Below are 18,818 nucleotides of genomic sequence, written 5' to 3' on the forward strand. Positions count from 1 at the left end.
TGAGAAGAAGGAGAGGGGAAGTAGGAGAGGGGGCTTGAGGGTGGGGCTTGGAGGAGAGGAGGGAGGGGCTTGGGTTGGGTTTTAAAATCGACTAAATAAATAAATAAAAGAGCCCTTGGTCTGCTAACTCAATGATGGTTCAGGACCACGGAGAGCGTCACACACAGCCCCCCCCCCCCCCCCTTTTTGGGCTCTGCCTACAAGGTCTCCCAGGCTAGCTCCTATAGCTAGTCCTTCACAAATACAGTTCAGGCTTCACTTCCTCATGAAAGCCTTCCCTGACCCACCTGGATGACCAATCATTTCCTCCTCGGGGCTATGTTGTAATGTATATTCCTCCATCACGCCAAACTCATTACTCTGATTATGTTTGTATGATTCCACAACCACTCCACCCCCCAAAAAAAATACATGGGTCTCAAGGGCTCGTTCCCTGTCTGACTCATCTTCACCATCCAGTGCAGAGGAGATACTTAGAGAATGTTTGTTGATTGAACAAGCAAGTGACATTTAGCAGGTGCAGGAAATATGTGTTGATTTGTATTGTATATCTGTTGCTCTGGGTGACTCAGAAACCAGCCAGATTTCAATCCTGGAGTCTAGAAAAAGGCATTTTCTCCCTAATGACACCTCTTTCTATGCATAAAGAAGCTTTCCTGCCAGTCACCACCATGGCTGGGGAGAAGGCACCCCTACTCTGCTTCTGCTTTTGCTGAGGGCTCTCTGGAGACTCTTTGTCCCCTAGTCTTGGGCCTGCCACATGGGTTTTGCTCTGAACACTTCATCTCAGCCTCTCCTGCACAGAACAGATGGCTCCAAATCCTCACTCATACAGAAGTTCGTGTTCCATCATTTGAACATTTTTTTTCCCCTGAGACAAGAGTTTCTCTGTATAGCCCTGGCTGCCCTGGAACTGGCTCTGTAGAGCAGGCTGGCCCCAAACTCAGAGATCCACCTGCCTCTGCCTCTTGAGTATTGGGATTAAAGGTGTGTGTCACTAAGCACAGATCATTTGAAAATTTTTTAACACTTTCTAAATTATAGATGGTTCGGTCACTTTTGATCATGACCTTACACCTCAGAAGCAAAGAGTCTCTGGAAGGACATTGAGAGGAGCCTCTTCCTCACCCTGTGGAGAGGCCAGTGTCCTGCTCCCAAACTATTGCAGTAGATGCCATCATTGAGGAAAGGATGTATATAAATTGTGTGTGTGTGTGTGTGTGTGTGTGTGTGTGTGCGTGTGCACATGTGTGCTTTAAGATTTATTTATTTATTGTTTATACAGTATTCTGCCCAAATGTGTGTCTGCACACCAGAAGAGGGCACTAGATCTCATTGTAGATGGTTATGAGCCACCATATGGTTGCTGGGAATTGAACTCAGGATCTTTGGAAGAACAGACAATGCTCTTAACCTCTGAGCTATCTCTCCAGCCCCCAACATGTGTTTTAACTTTCATTGTTTTGGCATTGGGAATCAAACTCAGGGCTGTTATGAAATCAGTCTATCACTAAGCCATTTGGTTTTGGTGATCAGAATTAATTCATTTCTCTTCTTAGCAGCTCTTATGGCTTCCTGGTCCTAATGGAGCTATGAATCAAGGCACAGGCAGAGGATCCAAGCTAACCCAACTGGACTCTTATGGCTAGGGCATTAAATCTTGAGTAAATGGGAAAAGAAAAAGTGGGGAGAGGAGTGGAATGTCTGGAGCTCCGAAAAATCCAAAGATGAGGTAAAAAAATTCTGGCTCTTCAACCTTCCCATCAATTCTGTGAGCTCCTCCTACACTGCCAACGAGTCCTCTGCCTCCTTAAAGTAGTCAGTCCATTCCTGTTGCACGCAATTCCATAACTGAAACTTATACAGCCACCCAGAGGAGCCGGTGCAAATCCATCCTCTTGACATTGGGGTAAATCACAGCTTCAACAAGCACCTTTGGACTCTCAGATAGAACCCATGTGAGCTCATCTGCGTCACCAGCTGACCCAGACACCCCAGGGAGTCACTCACTTCAGTGATAGGACAGACAGATCAGTGGCTGCAAGGGAACAACGTAGACACATGCTCAATCCTCCAAGCTACAAAGACAGAGAGGAAGGAAAGCTTTCATCATTGGGCTACAAACACCCCTACCATGGTCATACACCAACCTAGAGAACAAGCTGGCTTCCTGGGCACAGGCACAGGCAGACACATCTTCCTGCCAAGATGTCTCCGGGAAGCTGAGTCATTAACACGTGAGGTGAGCAGGGTTGGACTTAGGGACTCATCTTGCTGAGTAGCATTTTCATTCTTGTTGACATTCCCAACAAACAAGTCCAGAGTGTCAACAACCAGGATTGCCCAACGAGCACCCTTCAGGCGATAAAGCTGTGTTCTGTTTACTACACTCCTCTATTCTTTGTAGTGAGGCACTGGGGGCCTCTCATAGACTTGCACCTGTGATCTCATTTACTGGGACTGGTCCCCAACGGGCAGGAGGTAGGACCTGAGGGAAGCTGGATTCTGGCTTGGCTGTAGGTGAGATGTGGCCTTGTCCTCCCAGGGCCCCTCAGTCCCAGAACTCTGGCACTCCAAGAACTCATTTAGAAAACAATATCCTATAAACCCCAGGCTGAGCATTGAGTCTCACTGAGTGCTCTGAACTCAAACTTCAGAGTTCACTAGAAGTAGTGACCCCAGACTAGGGATGAAAGCTACAGCGCTGTGGCAAGCAACTCAGGCCCCCTGTTCCCAGCCAGTGCTGCCTCTTCTTCCCACCAGTGGCATGCACACCTCTCTGGCCACACCCTTCCATGATTCACTATGTGTCTCCTGACCCATTCCCTCCACTCTAATTCTGTCCCCCAGCCCCCACCTAGGGTTCTTCCTCTACTTCCCCAGTTCCAAAGCCACCTCTAGAAGGTTTCTGAGCCATGTGATTCCTTTTCCTTGTTTTTTTTTTTTTTTTAATCAGAGAAGGTATGTCTCCCTTGGATTATCCCATATATTCCCTGTCCGGCTTTGGGCTGTGAGGTCCAAGGACAGGCAACAGTCTAATTTACTGCCCCACACCTTGATGGTACCTACTGATATCAATCAGTGTTTGCAGACTTGACACAAATGATTTTTCTGACTTCCCTTTCCAGACACTGGACTCTGCCCATTGTCTGGAGGCTAAGCTTCACAGCTACGAGGGTGCTAGGTTCTGACCCTGGAGCTAGCCTGTGAGAATCACATGGGGCCTGGCCTAGAAATCTGTATTTGATGCCTCTTAAATAGAGCTGTGGACTCTGAAGCTCAGAGAGAGGCATAGTGAATACTGAGAGTGGCATGGCTGCCTCCTTCTCAGAGGCTCATAGACTCCACACCAGCCTGTTTCCATGGAGTGTCAGGGTTGTTGTTTCATGAGCCAACTCGTGGATTGGGGGCTCTTGTCCTGGGGATGCCTGTTCCTGAAGAGAGCTGAGCATGGGGGCAGCTATACACTCAGCCAGTGAACCTAGCTTCAGAAGCCCATCACAGCTAACTAGGGACAAGGAGAACCCTTAGGAGGCAAGAGAAGAATGTAAGAGCCAGGAGCTGTGTTGAATGCTGGGCCATTGCTTTGCCCACAGATGCTGGGAGGCAGGCACAGCCTGGCACAGCAGAGGTGGCAACTAGTGAGTGAGTGATTGCCTGGCTGGGCTCTGGGGGAGGGGACAGAAACTGGGGTCACAGGCAGAAAGAACATGCCTCCCTGCTGCTGCCTGCCTGGAAGCTGTTGATCTCCTGCATGGCCCGCTGAGCCCAGCTGCTCAGAACCTAGTGCCAAGCATGGGTCCCACAGAGCCAGCCCTCCCCATGGAGATGCTGGGGTCAAAGCATATGCTGGAGAGAAGAAGGGCTACTTCCAGGATTTATGTGCAAATAGTCATGAGAGATGCTCTGCATGTGGCTCAGAGGCACCTCCTCCTGCAATTTGCACATGCTTGAGGGGGTCACAAACCCCACACCAGCAGCCACAGGGAACCCACCTCCAAGACTACCTCCCATTCAGATGATGGATTCTCACAGAGGGGTGTTCTGTGTCTCCCACACCTTTGCAAACAGGAGAAGCTGAGTGTAAGTAAGAAGCTAATGGTGGAAACACCCAGACACCAAAGCTGACCAACTCCCTCAGGGTCCCCGCTGCAGAGGCCACCATGAATCCTTGCCTTGGCCTGATCTCCTCCTCCTCCTTCCTGCAGAGGCTTCACAGGGCTATAAATAACAAGATGGTCTAAGAAGCCCTGAAATCTGAGGGCTTTGCACTGGTCATGCTTTAATAAGGGCCTGGCCTCCCAGCTGGGTGCAGACACAGGGCCAAGCCTCCCTGGAGGGTGGTGACAGCTCAATCTAGCCCTGGTAGCTCTCTAGCAGGGACTGAACAAGTGGCAAGTGTAGCTTTGCTGGGGTCCCTGAGTCACAGCCAAGATGGGTGGGGCCGCCAGGAGGATGTAGGTAGGATGGAGCCTGCAAGGTTCAGGGTTCCTCTGTTGGGGTGCTGGTGCCAGAGAGCAGGCCTTGGGTCTTAGTGTTCCTGCTGGCTGTGTCCTTGTCCAGAGTTCCTGCAGGAGGCAGAAAGATAATCAGCCATCTCAAGAGAGGCAGAAGAGGCTTGGAGACCAGGCCTGGGGACAATCTATTACAAATCCTTGAGGTTCTGCTTGCATAACAAATCCTAAATCAGTCCCCTTCAGTGCCACACCTGTGGAGTTAGCTCCTCCCAGAAGTGTCCAGAGCCTTCTAAGACCTCTCTGCCCCAAGTTCCTGCACTGTGAATTCTATTCTCAATACAGCAGCCCTGGGGATGAAAAGCCCTCAGGACCTTCCCTCTGAAAACTTCACAGGGGCTCCCATAAGGCCACGTCTGTCCAAGGATTTCCTCTGTGTTCCACTTCCCTCACTCCCCCCACCATCACCCTCAGGCCTGCTAAAGTCTCACTGGCCACCTTATCAGTCACTCCTCAACACATCAGGCACATTCCCACCATAAGACTTTTGTACTAGCTCCCTAGAGCCCACTCCATCACATAGCTTCTTGGCTCACCCTCTTTTCCTCTTTTGTCTTTCACTCCAATGTCACCAGTGCAATGAGGACCACACCATCTGTCCTTGTCAACCCTTTTTCCTGCCTTTTGTCTCTACAGTACTTACCTCAAACATTTTTCCCTCCCCTTTCCCATTTCTGGTCTGTCTCTAGCCACTAAAGCATCAACTCCATGAAGGTTTATTCTGTCTATCTCTCTGGTATTTGCTACCATGCCTGGCACATGGCAGGATCATAATAAATGCTCTGGAATAAGCAATCCAGAAGCAGAGGCGGTCGCCACTGCTCCCAGTCCAGAAGTGTTCAACCTGGAGCCTTGGTAGGGGGAACGAGGGGTAGGAGTACCTTTGCCAGACTGCCTGGCCTGTGCCTGGTCTCTTTCCAGGTGCAGTGCTGTCAGCAGAAAGCAGCCACCACCCAGCACAATGACGAAGGCACAGCACAGGAAGCTGTGCTGCAGACTGAGGAAGCACTGCAGGTAGGAGTTGGGGCGTTCAGCCTGCAGGACACTGGAGATCTGCCATGAAGAGAGGGGTGTTTGCCAGGCCCACCAGGTGGCCCCAGGACTTTTTCAAGAACTGCACTTCCCCATGTCCTCCCCGCCACACACTTAGACACTCCTTACAAGTCCAGTGAGGTAGGGGCTGCCAGCGTCTCCCAGGATGTGGGCCACTGTGATCTGGAGAGCCTCTGCTGTGCCTCGACACCTGGGTACCACTACCGACTGCAAAACACAGAAGCCCCAGAGGTAAGCCTTCAGCAAGGGAAGAAGGGGTGCCATTACCACCTCCTCCTGTTTCCATCTGCCCAGAGTAGGAAGACTGGGCAGGTCAGAGAATGGATAGGAAGGATTACTGACTTCCAAGGCCTCAGTCCCATTCCAAGACGCAGACCCCTTGAGGCCCCAGAGGCCTCCCAGGACAGGGATAGTGGGGAAGGAGCACAACGCCAAACAGAGATACTCTTGAGAGTTTATACTTGAGCTGGCAGGGCCCACATGGCTATGACCACAGTGGTAGATAGTATCTCAGTCCAGTGCTCCAGAACAGTGTAGGTAGCATGACCAGTGCAAGGTGGCTGTGCCAGGGAGGCTCACACAGCTCCCTGCAAGAAGGTAAGGACATCCAGAATGTGACTTCTGGAGTCAGACAGTCTGGGGTCCACTCCTGATCCCTACCTATTAGCTGTGCTGTACGTCTTTGGGCAAGTTGCTTCAGCTTTTCCTGTCTCCTCTCTAAATGGGATAATGATAGTTCCCACCTTGAGAGCTATGTTCAGTGTCATTCAGTTATACTCAGAAGCTTCACATGAACATCTGTCCAGCTGGCAGAATGCTCTGAGCATGTGTGCTTCCTGCCTGGCAGGCCTTCCCTCACTGAGCCAACTGGGGCAGCACTATTTATCACTTTTATGACTTACCCTTATGTCACCTCCTCTGTGAAGCCCTCAGGTTCAGGGGCCTGCCTTTACACACACACACACACACACACACACGCACGCACGCACGCACGCACGCACGCACACACACACACACACACGCACGTTCATGAACACACAGAGTCCCTCTGGAACTGGGAGGGGTCCTTCTTGGGGCATTTCCTTATTTCTCGTTAACAGCAAAGCCCCTAATTTCTCCTGTGTCCCTGGAGTACCATAACATATGGGGAACAGAGGACCTAGTGAAAATCTGCTGACTAAGTAAGTCTAATAGAACATTCTGGAAGACTAGTCTCAGGAGAAAACCTGCCAGCTCAGAGCTACTCCCCACTATGGCAGCCACAGAGGAGATTGCTGCTCTGGAATCTTGTCCCCAAGACCTCAGTGTCCATTATCTTAATCCATTCAATAATAATAATAATAATAATAATAATAATAATAATAATAATAATAACAACAACAACAACAACAATAATAATAATAGCAGTGGCTAGCATTTTATGAGTGCTTTGTGCATATACTTTTTTATATACCAACTCAACAAGTCATAAAGGTGACATGACTATTTCCTGCATTTTATAGATAAAGCCTTCATAGAGCAGGTAATTAAATTGCCCAGAGCAGCCCAGCCAGGAAGGAACAGGGCCAAGCCTGGATGGTAGACTTTCTCTTCTCAGGGACTGGCCTCTACTGTTAGAGCTGAGGGGAACTGCTATTTTCAGCCATGTTGATGTGCTCAGTATATACCATTTAAAAGGTAGACAGTAAGGCTAAGAAGACAGAAGCAGGTCCTGGCGGCTCACACTTTTAATCCCAGCACTCAGAAGGCACAGGCAAGTGGAGCTTTATGAGTTGGAGGCCAGCCTGGTCTACACAGTGAGTTCCAGGACAGCCAGGGCTATATAGTGAGACCCTGTCTCAAAACAAAATAAAACAAAACTGGTGGTGGAGCACGCCTTTAATCCTAACACTTGGGAGGCAGAGGCAGGCAGATCTCTGTGAGTTTGAGGCCAGCCTTATCTACACAGTGAGTTTCAGGACAGCCAGCCAAGGCTACACAGAGAAATCCTGTCTCAAAACAAAAGGCTCTTCAGTGGTCTTGCCTATGGGCAGGAGAATCAGTGTCTTACAGAGTGGGGTCAAAGGGGACATAGGAAGGTAGGAACCCAAAAATACGACTCTGGATTCCAGAACCCTACCAGACAGACACAGGAGGTCTGCTCAAGAGGGGTTCATGGGTGGGCAGGGCTGAGCTGGGTAGCCACTGTGGGCACTCAGATGGTATGGGAGTCACTGAGGCCAAGGTTCTCTCCCCACGTGGTAAGAGAAGCTGGGCACCCTGCCATCTCCAGGCCCTGCCAGCGCTGGAGGAGGAACCAACCACAGCTCTGCACCTTCTCAGGACTTCCTTCTCACCCCATAATTATGTGATTAGTCATTGCTGGTTCTGGGGAGGCGAGCTAAGCTTCGGCTTCCTAAACAGAGGACTCAGGTACCCACACAGGTCCACATGGGGCTGGGGCTGCCCAGACCCTCTGAGTAAGGTCCTTGCAAGCTGGCTCTGTATCTTCTCAGTATAGGGAGATCTATAAGTCACACCTCCCTGCTTCCTCTGAGTGCCCATAGCTCTCTGCAAAGGCTCAGCCTAGCAGCACTAGTAAAGCTGTAGTGGGTAGGTAATTCTGAAAACGAGTGGCTTTTGGGTTTCCAACATTCCAAGTTCACTAGCTTCTGAGACAAAAACACCTGTGTTTTGGCTTGCCCTTCTCAGAAAAGCAGTTCCCTTTATAACCAAGGGCAAGAGAGGTGCAGGCAGCCACTGCCTTATGGAAAGTTGAAGGGACAATCACTAAGGACAGATTCCCTGGCAGCTGGCCTATGTACTCCCCAACTCAACCCCTGTGGCCAGACACCCCTGAATGGTGATGCAGAGTTGCGAGAGTAGACCACTGAGGACCAGCCTGGGTGGGGCACTTGGAGGCTCCTGGAGCAGATTTAGGGACAGAGAGAGACACCTTCTTGGTCTTTCCAGGAGAGAAGGCTGTCTAAGGCACAGTCGTGCTAGGAGGAGACGTGTAGGGAGGGTGCAGGGAGTGAGCTCCTCATGAGATGGTGAACAAGGAGATGAATAAGGAGAAATTTATACGGAACCCGAAGGCTGGAGAGATGACTGTGCAAACCCAGAAGCTGTGCTGAAGACTACTGGGTCAGGCCTCTGTGGGAAGTCTGCTAGCAACGCAGTTCCTGTACCCACTCTCCACCCACCCAATCAGATGCTGAGCACAAAGAGCCCACAATCAGTGACAAGCTCCTCCAAGGTTGGCTCAGTAATGGTGCAATGTGAGAACCATTGGAGCACTGAGGCCTCTCATCTTAAGAGAAGCCTAGATTCTACTCTCCTTTATGGAGAGAGCAGTGTCCTGAGGCAGGACTGGTGGGGACTGGGTGCCACCTTCTCAGGGACACAAAGGGTACAGGTTTTAGCTCGTTGCTCCCTTATGGCCCGGAGCACAGTCGGTAGGAGCTTTTTCTCCATCTATTGTACATTTGAGCTAACTGGGCACAGAGAGGTCAAGTGAGCGAGCCAAGATCTCTAGCTCTCAGCTGGTGAGTGGTGGGAGTAAGTATGAAAAGCAGATTGTTAGAATGCTCCTGACTGAGTTCTGCTGTCCCTCCTCTTTCTTCTTACCCATCTTTAGGCTCCAGCTCCCCAGGAACCCACACTCTCCTCCTCCTCCTCCTCCTCCTCCTCTTCCTCCTCCTCCTTCTTCTTCTTCTTTTCTCTCTCTCTCTCTCTCTCTCTCTCTCTCTCTCTCTCTCTCTCTCCCCTTCCCGAGAGCTGTCCACCTCCTTCTGCAATACCCTCACAGCAACCCAAAGAGAAGTTCACCTCCCTCTTAGGAGCAAGCACAGGCCAGTACAGGGGCCCTTCCTCCACTTCCTGCACAACCTGTCTCCACACAAGTCCTTCCCCTGCCCTGCTTCCTCCATGGGACCTCCAAACCTGCCCCCTCCCTGTCCCCTGCAACTTGGCTTTCTGCCATGTGTGCAAAGTGTAGTCTCTTGTAAATTTGTGGCCCTCTCCTGCACAGAGAGCTCCTTCTAGGCCCTGAAATAATGCCCTGCTGAGCCAGGTCCTGTTTTTTCTGCCAGGGAGCTAGAGACAAGGCTGCACTCCTTACTACCCCCAACCCCATCTAATCCACTGTGGGCCACTGAGCTTAAGAAAGGAGAGAAATCAGAGAAAAGAGCATGGAGCTAGCTAGAGAAGCCTCCATGCCACAAAGGGTCAGAGAGTTGTAGGCTAGGCTGCATGTGGTGAGCCAGCTCCCCAACAGTCCAGATTCTAGCTCAACCCCAGAACCACCCTGCTCCTTTTTCCCAGGTGTGGGCATGCTCCTCTTTAGCCCCGCAAAGCGCCTGGCTCCTGCCAGGTTAATGATTCCAGCAGAAACAGACATAGGGATGCCATGTAGCCTTCACATATCTTCAGGGCTGCCATGTGGAAAAGAGATCACAGTGGGGGGTAAGCACAGGAAGCTGTGGGGGGCAGGTACAGTACTACTTGAACCGCCTGAGAGAGGATGAGCTATGTAGAGGGTGGGTGTTCCCTCAGGCTGTCTCATTTACCCCACTAGGCAGGTAATGATTAGACCTTTTTATAGGCAAGGAAACTGAGGCCCAGGGCCATTTGCCAGGTCTGTCTGGAGCCCAGGTCTCTGGTGCAGAGGGAGGAGCAGGGAAGACGGGCTATTTCTGCAACTGATCTGGTCACTAGAGCCAAAGGCAGAGCTGAGCCTGGGCCACATCAGCCAGTGAGCACCCCGGCAGCATAAGGCTCGTGAAATGACATACAGACCCATAGTCCTTCCAAACCCAGATTCTAGGAACCCAAGACCACGCTAGGAGACAGAAGAGCCGTGAAAACCTCAGGGTCACAATCAGAGTCCTGACCATTAACCCCAGCGCCTGATGCTGGGCTAAACTGTCTATAAGTCCTCTCTATCTTCACTCTCACAACAATGGTATCAACATTTCACCCCCATTTTCTTTATGAGGAAACTGAAGAGCAGAGAAACAAAGCAAGCTGCCTAAAGTCACATAACTAGTGAGTGACATAGGGCAGAAGTGGGACTGAAGCCCAGGTCTGTCTCTGGAGGGGGATCCAACCTGAACCCCTACTAGACAGTTTTCTGCCTGTGGCCAGGCCACCCAGAACCCTATGCCCTGTGCTAGACTGTGCCAACCTGCCAAGAGGCAGTAGGAGGGTACTCAGGGTGTTCCTAGGTGTAGGAGCCCTGTTATCAATAAGAGTTCAGACTTTCCCAGTCTCCAAAGTCCCTGTCCTTCCTCAGAGGAAGCTGAGAGGCTGAATAGGGTGGAGCTGGGGAAGGGCCAAGCTGGACTCTGGACACCAAATCCATGTGGTGGGAACAGCATTAGGTCTCATCATAGCCCAGTCAGCCCTTCACGTAATCTATGAGGTGTGACAGGCTGGAACTGGTGCTGTTCAGTGGTTAGTGTTCTAAGTTGAGCATCCTTCCCTGTGACCCTAAAGCACAGGCTGAGGAGCTACTTACTGAGAGGTAGCATGGTGACCAAGGAATGAAAGCCTGTGTGCCAGTGCTAGCTCAGAGCCTTGGCACTGTGTGACCTTGGTCCAGGTACCTACCCTCTCTGGGATTTCATGCTCATGTACAGGGATGACAGAGGCAACATCTGAGAGTGTTGGAAAAGGGGTACTTTGTCTATGGAAACTGTGAAGTGCCGTTAGCTGCCCCACCCCCGCCCCACACCATGGCCTCTGAAGTCCTTCCCAATCCACAGGCTACTCAAAAGTGCCAGATCCAACATGCAACCCATACCTACCAACAGGATATCAGCAACTACTGCCCAGTTGCAAGCCAGAAGGAGCTCCCCAAGGGCCAGGAACACCTGCGGATAGAGGATGGCCTGAGTGAGAGTGTCCTCTCCCACAGTTCCTCTTCAACTGTGCAGAGGGGAAGGTACTATGGAGGATGGTGGGCAGGAGGTGTCCGAAATGGCAGCCCCCAGGATAGATAGGCAGGTTGCCACTGAGACCTCAAGATGGACACCAGGCCTCTGGTCTGAGAACTCTTGTTCACAGCCCGCAAGACCCATGGAACCCCAAAGGAGGAGGCAACAGAACTACCAGAGCACTTTCAAACATGTAGACTCAGAACAGGAAGGCCAAGACCTGAGCTCACCCACTTTCTATTTGTTTCCTCCCAAGGACTGCATACACCAGTAAGGCCCCCATCCCCCCGCCTGCCCACCCCGAAACATCTCCAATGGCTTCTGTCAGGCACCTTTCCCAGGCCCTCCAGAGTAAGCCTTAGCATGGCCATTGTGCAGACAAAGGTAATTCTTAGTCAAGGCCAAGGTTTTTCTCAGGTTATAGCCAGCCCAGGTCAAGCCAACCTGAAACTTAAGGCTTCAGGCCCCCTTCCAGTGCCCACCCCTGCCTTGCTCCCAGCGTCCTCTGCTGCTGGCCCGTCTTACCCAGCTTTCTGTACTGTGCTACCTCGTGCCAGTGGATTAGAACAATCCTTATTCCCCTCACTCAAGAAGAGCTTAATGAAGCAACCGAAGAAAGAGAGGAAAGGCTCATTTCTCCCAGGTCTGGAGAGCTTATTGCCAGGGTGGAATTAGTCATTCCTGGAGTCACAGGGCTATACCCAAAGCAGCACAGGCTTGGGAACTCAAAGGCTTCAGTTCTCTCCCAAAGGCAGAGTGATGAAAAACCACTACCAGGAAGAATGCCTACCGCATGCCAGGCATCACCACTCTGGTACCCATTTCAGGTCAGGTAATTTGATAAGGTTACTATTATACCATGCCACAGACCAGGGCACTCAGGCCCAAGGGTGACTTTCCAGGGAGGCCCTCTCCTCTGTGTCTGGCTTATACATGGTGAAAATGAGAAGGCCTTTGGCCTAAAGAACTCCCAGGGGCCTCCAATGGCTACTGTGCTTTAAAGGATGGTAGGGGGAGTCAGATGAGGAAGGAGTCCTGGGCAGAGGTGACCCTAGCAGACACTCAGGGGCAGTTAGGATGAGCTAGAAAGAGCTACAGGAATGCACTACAAACAATGCCTGGCAGACAACCCTGTGAGCAATGGCAAGAGGCTGGAATGTGCGGACACATGGGTGGGGCAGGAAAATGACCCAATCTGCTGAAAGAAGAGCAGAACAGAGACTAAGCGGCTTCTGTGATCTCTCCACCCAGCCTGGCTGCCTGTGGCTGCTGCTTCTGGCCCTTGGTACCCTAACTGGGAGGTCCTTGAAGTCAGGGTGGGTCTCCTTCTAGTCCTAGGACAGAGGCTGGGCACCCACAGTAGTGGGAAGCAGGAAGTCACCGGTGGGCAGGACTCGGGTGAGGCCCAGGCAGACCACAGCCCTGCATTCCATCTTGACAGGGCCTGTCTACCCAGATTCTGGACCACATGAAAGCCTGGCCCAGAGCACCTGCCCTCCCCGTGGTATCCTGTCATCAGTCTACTGAGCCAGAAGCCTCTCCTCTCCACGTACTTCGGCCTGCCTCTGAGTCCTCTCTTCCTCCACAGGGGCATACTCTCCTGTGTGATGTCACCCCCCCCCCCTGCACATACATTGCCCTCTTCACACCCACAGGACATACTGAAATATACCTTTTCCTTCTTCCAGCTGGACGAGGGTGGATCCTGGTCCCAAAATAGAGCCCCTTAGAGGGAGGCTGCAGCCACAATGGGGCCTTTCAAGATGAACAAGCTGCCTAGGGGTGCCAGGTTTCCTCAGACACACCTGGAGCAGGCACTATGCCACAAAATCCATCACTCTACTTGCGGCTTTGAGGGGCAGAGGGCTGGTAGAGAGAGCCTGCTTTCTAATCCCATAATTACAGAGGCTCTCAAGGTAGTGAAAGCTCAGTCTTCTGGGCTCAAGGAGTGGCATTGCCACAAAGGGTGGGACACCTGCTGGGGACCTTGGGAAGGAGTCCTCACTTGCCTCTGGGCCTTGGTTTCCCTCACTGCACAGTGATGTAGGGGAGCCTGGACAGACTCCAACATACTGCACTTCTGCAGCTGGAAACATGGCTATACACATTTGTGGTCCTCATAGCCAGGGCACAATTCAGTCCTCGTTCAGTGACTTCTATGATATAGTCAGACTTAGCTTCAAATAAAAATCAAGCAAACAGAGCCAGCCATGGTGGTATAGAGGTGCATGCCTGTAACCTCAGGACACGCATGTAACCTTAGCACATGTCTGTAACTTCAGTCATGGTGGCACATGTCTATAAACTTAGTACATGTTCCAGGCCAGCCTTGGTTATGTAGTAAAATCCTGTTGAAGGAAGCAAGCAAGGAAGGAAGGAAGGAGAGAGAGAGAGAGAAAGAAAGGAAGGAAGGAGAGAGAGAGAAAGAAAGGAAGGAAAGAAGGAGGGAGAGAGAGAAAGAAAGAAAGAAAGAAAGGAAGGAAGAAAAAAGGAAGGAAGGAAGAAAGAAAGGAACAGTGAGATGGCTCAGCAGGAAACACACTTGGTGGTAGTCTTAAGGAACAGAGGCTTGGGAACTGGGCCCCATATGGTGAAAGAATAGATCCAACTCCTATAAGTTGTCCTGTGACCCCCACACTTGTATTGTGGTACACACACACACACACACACACACTTTTTTTTTTAATTAAAGGAAAGAAAGAAGCTAGGCATGGTGGCTCACACCTTGCACTCCCAGCACTTTGAGGTTGCACCAGCCTGAACTACAGAGTGAAACAGCTTATAAAAAGAGAAAGAAAGACAGAGAAAAAGAAATAGAAACAAACAGATAGAGGGCTGACCAAGGTGGTTCAGCAGATAAAAGCACTTGCCAGCAAGCCTGATGACCCCATCCTGAGTTGGATGCCATGGGTGGAAGGAGAGAGAAAATAATACCCCCAAGCTGTCCTCTGACCTCCACACATGTGCCATGGCATAAGCACACCACACACACACACACACACACACACACACACACCACACATATATCACACACACACTACATCACACACAACACACACATGCATATACCACATACACACATCACACACATACCACACACACAAATACCACACACAATATACACCATAAATACATACATCAAACACACACACACCACATACACACACATACAACACACACACATCACACACTCTCTCTCTCATACATACACACACACACACATGCACACACACACACACCAACCACATATACATACTTTAAATAGATAATTTTTTTAGTCTCCAGTTTTGAAGAATTTGGTCGACTGCTCATCTCTCAGGTCTAAGTCTGTCTTGGACAGCACATACACCTCACATGACACGGCCCCTAACTTTTCTTTCCTCAGCTTCTCCTCATCACTGGTCCTGCCCAGTGTGGCTGAGCCAGCCAGAGCACAGGCACAGACCAGCTGCCAGCAGCTGCCAAGATGCTTCCCCGTAGGGCGGCAGACAAATCTCAGCGCCTGCTGACCCTGCATGCCTTCTTTATCCTACATGCTCTTTCAATCTGTCTCCTCCTGTCCATGGTGGACAGCTTGCTTGATACAGGCCCTCCAGTTTCTCAGGCCTTACCATCTCCCTGACACCCGCACAAAGGGGACTTCCAAGGGGGAAATCTGATTCTGCCTTGGGCTCCTCCTTGGGGCTTGGTGGCTTCCCTGGGCCATGACTTAGTTCCTGATGAGTACGAGGGCCTGGGAACACTGCTTGGGGCCTGAGAACCCCTGACCTCTGACATTTTGTTCTTGAGCTGAACCAGTGACAAGTGATGTCTGGTCTTAGTCATCCTAGCCAGAGAAGCTTGTGCACATACCACAATGTTCACACTGTCACTTATCCACATACACATACCAGACACATATGCAACAACCTAAACATACAGACTCCTGCACATATAACTACATACATGCAATGCTTCATACAGGCACATGGAAGATTTAATGCCCATGCACACACACTCAAAACCTGAGCTACACACACAACATTCACATATCACATGTACACACATATGTAGGTAACAGAGGAGATATGTAAACCATGAAAACAGGTATGGTACCAGGTATGCAATGCTCCCTGTAAAGTCCATCTGCTTGAGAGGCTGAGGCAGGTGACCACTTGAGCCCGAGAGTCGAGCCAGCATGGGCAACATGGCAACACACTCTCTCAGAAACAAAAACCAAACTACACAATGAATTCATGATTTAGTACTGGTGTTAGTACAGTCACAGACTGAACACTAACTAAAGAACAGCCTACCATGTACCTGTGCAGCATTTCAGGCTCATAACAGGGCTAACAGATCACACACACACACACACACACACACACACACACACACACACACACACACACACACCCTCATTCCATGCACAAAGCACACACATGCTCAGACTCATACCTTCACACATACACAATTCTCACCACACATATATAAAAAGGTAGGCACATACACACAGGGAAAAACATGAAGACTACATCCTGGGCAAGGTCAGCCCTCAAGAGCCTGTGTCTTCAACCTGAGCCCACCTCAGCCTTCAAATTGAGCAGTGACTGATCTCTGAAGAATGGATTCTAAGACCCCCTGGGAAGGGAGAAGGCCACTGTCCCCTCTGGACTTATGGTACCCAGGAAAACCCAAACAAGCCCCCTCCCACTTATGCAGAAATGCCACATTCAACATGGCTGAGTCAGCCACCAGGAAAGACCCAGAGTACAGCCTGGCTGCCAGGAAACAGCCATGTGGCTGGCATACTCTACCCTTAGGCCTGCCAACCTGTAATGGCAGGGACTGACCCCGCAGAAGGAAAAGCACTGTCAGGACCCACTCTGAGGTGTTGTGGAGCATCCGCCATAGCATCCTCCCTGGCTGTGTGCAGTGGCTTCCTTAAGTCCTTGCCCTGTCCCCCTTCCTCTAAAGTCAGCTGTACCTGGCAAGTAGCTTTGAATGAGTAAATTACAGCAAAGTGCAGGTAACCTTTCTGTGACTGGGCTATAAAATACGGTCTCTTCCTTCTTAGCCTTTCCTTGTCCTCTTTGCTCTGATGAAGCAAACTGCTAAGCAAAAGAAGCCGTTGCTGGAGAGGGTAGCTCAGTGGCAAAGACCATGCCCATCTAGCTTGAAACCCTATGTTTGGTCCCAAGACTGTTAAAAAAAAATCCACATATCACAAAACTGGGAGCCAACAACCATCAAGGAAAGGGAGCTCGGCACCCAAAGATGTGAATCCTGCCAGTAACCACTAGGGAGCCTGGCAGCCTTCCCAGCTGAGCTTGCAGTTGAGACAATAGACCTTGAGCCAGTAACTTAACTGCACCTGTGAGAAAGAGAAAAACCCAACTAAGCTGTGTCTGTATTTGTAACCCACACAGACTGTGAGATGACAATGTTGGTCTTGGACTGCTATGTTTGGGAATGATTTGTTACACAGCAGTACAGACGAATACACTGATTAAGCTATTGGGTTTCAAGAACAAATAATAAAATATCTGAGTATCCACAAGGGGAAAAATTAAAAGGATCAACTTTAAGATTTTAAAAGTCAAGGGTGGTTGTGATAGCACACACCTTTAATCCCAGTACTTGGGGAGCAGAGGCACATGGAGCTCTGTGAGTCCGAGGACAACTTGGTCTACATAGTGAATTCCAGGACAGCCAGAGTTACATAGTGAGACCCTGTCTCAAAAGGCCAAAATTTAAATTAAACACAAAAATAAAAATAAAAAAATAGGAACAGGGCACAAATTTGTAATCTTAGTACTCAGGGTACAGAGGTAGAAGGGTGAACATGAGGCCAGCCTGGGCTGCGTAGCAAAGAGACAGAATAGAGGATCCCAAACTTCCCTAGGAGCATTAGGCCTGGGGTCACACACAATTAAGCATCATAAGAAGGCAATTCTAGGCCAGGCGTGGTGGTGTACACCTTTAACCCCAGCACTCAGGGACGCAGAGGCAGGTGGATTGGGTGTGGGACAGGTGGGGGGGGGGGGAGGGAGAGAAGGCAATTCTGGTAAACACTGTTAAGAATGATAGTTTGGGAGGATGCAGCGATGGCTCTGTGGTTCTGCTGTTTCAGAGGACCAGGTTTAATTCTCAGCATCTCAGCAGCAGCAGGTGGTGTTTCACAACCATCTGTAACCTAGTTACAGGGAATCTGATGCTTTCTTGGGTCTCCATGGGCACCAGGCATGCAGGTGGTGTGCATACATATGCTTTGGCAAAACACTCATAACGTTTTAAAAAGAGAAGGAAAGAAGGAAGGGGGGGCAGGGAGAGGAGGGAGGAAGGAAGGAAAGAAAGAAAGAAAGAAAGAAAGAGAAAGAGAGAAAGAACTTTAACTTCGGTGCTCAGGTCATGGCTCAGTCAGTAAAGCACTTATACAAGCATGGAGCCCTGGATTCAGAAACCCAGTATCCATACAAGAAGCTGCGTGTAGGAGCTTCTCAGTGTAATCCCTGTACTGCAAAGACAGAGTGGGAAAAAGGAGGAACCCGGCCTTTGTTTGCAAGCCAGGCCAGCTGAATCAGTGAGGTCTGGGTTCAGTGGGAGAACCTGTCTCAAATATAAGGTGGGGAACAACAGAGGAAGACACTGGATGTCAACCTAGGGCCTCATATGCACAAACAAACAAACAAACAGTATATTTAGGGAATGCTAATTTTGTGATAATTCTTTGTGATATACTTCTTGATATTTATTTCCTTTGAATAAATTCAACTATTTGGTAGCAAGCCACTCAACTATTTGAGTGGCAGTTGTCAGGTCCCGTCCCATGCCTGGCTACCTCCAGCAGGGAAATGCCAGCCAAGCAACCTGTTAGCAAACAACAGGGCTGCCTCCAAGACCGCCTAGTCACACTTGATTTCTGTTTCTGTTTTTGTTGTTGGCTGGCCTGATTTGGTTTGTCGTTGTAGTTGGGGAGAGTGTTGTTTTTCAGATAGGGTCTCTGATAACCTTGACATATATAGCCAATGATGACTGTGAACATCTAGTTCTCCTGTCTGATGGAGTATAACCCTATATTCGGTTTATGTAAATCAAACCCAGGGCCTCGTGTGTTTTAGGCAAGCACTCTACCAACTGAGCTATGTCCCCAGCCTGGGCTTGACTGTTTGCAGTTAAGAACTCACTAGGAGCCAGGTGGTGGTGGTGCACACCTTTAATCCCAACACTCTGGAGGCAGAAGCAGGTGGATCACTGTGAGTTCAAGGCCAGCCTGGTCTACAAAGCAAGTCCAGGACAGCCAAGGCTACACAGAGAAACCCTCTCTAGAAAAACAAAACAAACAAAAAAGACC

At 50.1% G+C, this 18,818-nt stretch overlaps 1 protein-coding gene across 1 annotated transcript in view; it reads right to left on the reverse strand.

Moving 5' to 3' along the window:
- Positions 1–3,646: 3,646 nt before the first annotated feature.
- Positions 3,647–18,818, reverse strand: part of Spns3 (SPNS lysolipid transporter 3, sphingosine-1-phosphate (putative)) — a 48,766-nt gene continuing 33,594 nt past the window's right edge. Inside the window, exons 9-12 of the mRNA XM_051168060.1 lie at positions 11,357–11,422; positions 5,676–5,774; positions 5,396–5,567; positions 3,647–4,568 (exon numbers count right to left, since the gene is read on the reverse strand). Coding sequence (XP_051024017.1) covers positions 4,483–4,568; positions 5,396–5,567; positions 5,676–5,774; positions 11,357–11,422 — 423 coding nt within the window. The 3' untranslated portion in view covers positions 3,647–4,482. The remainder of the gene's footprint in view (positions 4,569–5,395; positions 5,568–5,675; positions 5,775–11,356; positions 11,423–18,818) is intronic.

Source organism: Acomys russatus, chromosome 25, assembly GCF_903995435.1.
Source record: "Acomys russatus chromosome 25, mAcoRus1.1, whole genome shotgun sequence".
NCBI classification, from domain to species: Eukaryota; Metazoa; Chordata; class Mammalia; order Rodentia; family Muridae; genus Acomys; species Acomys russatus.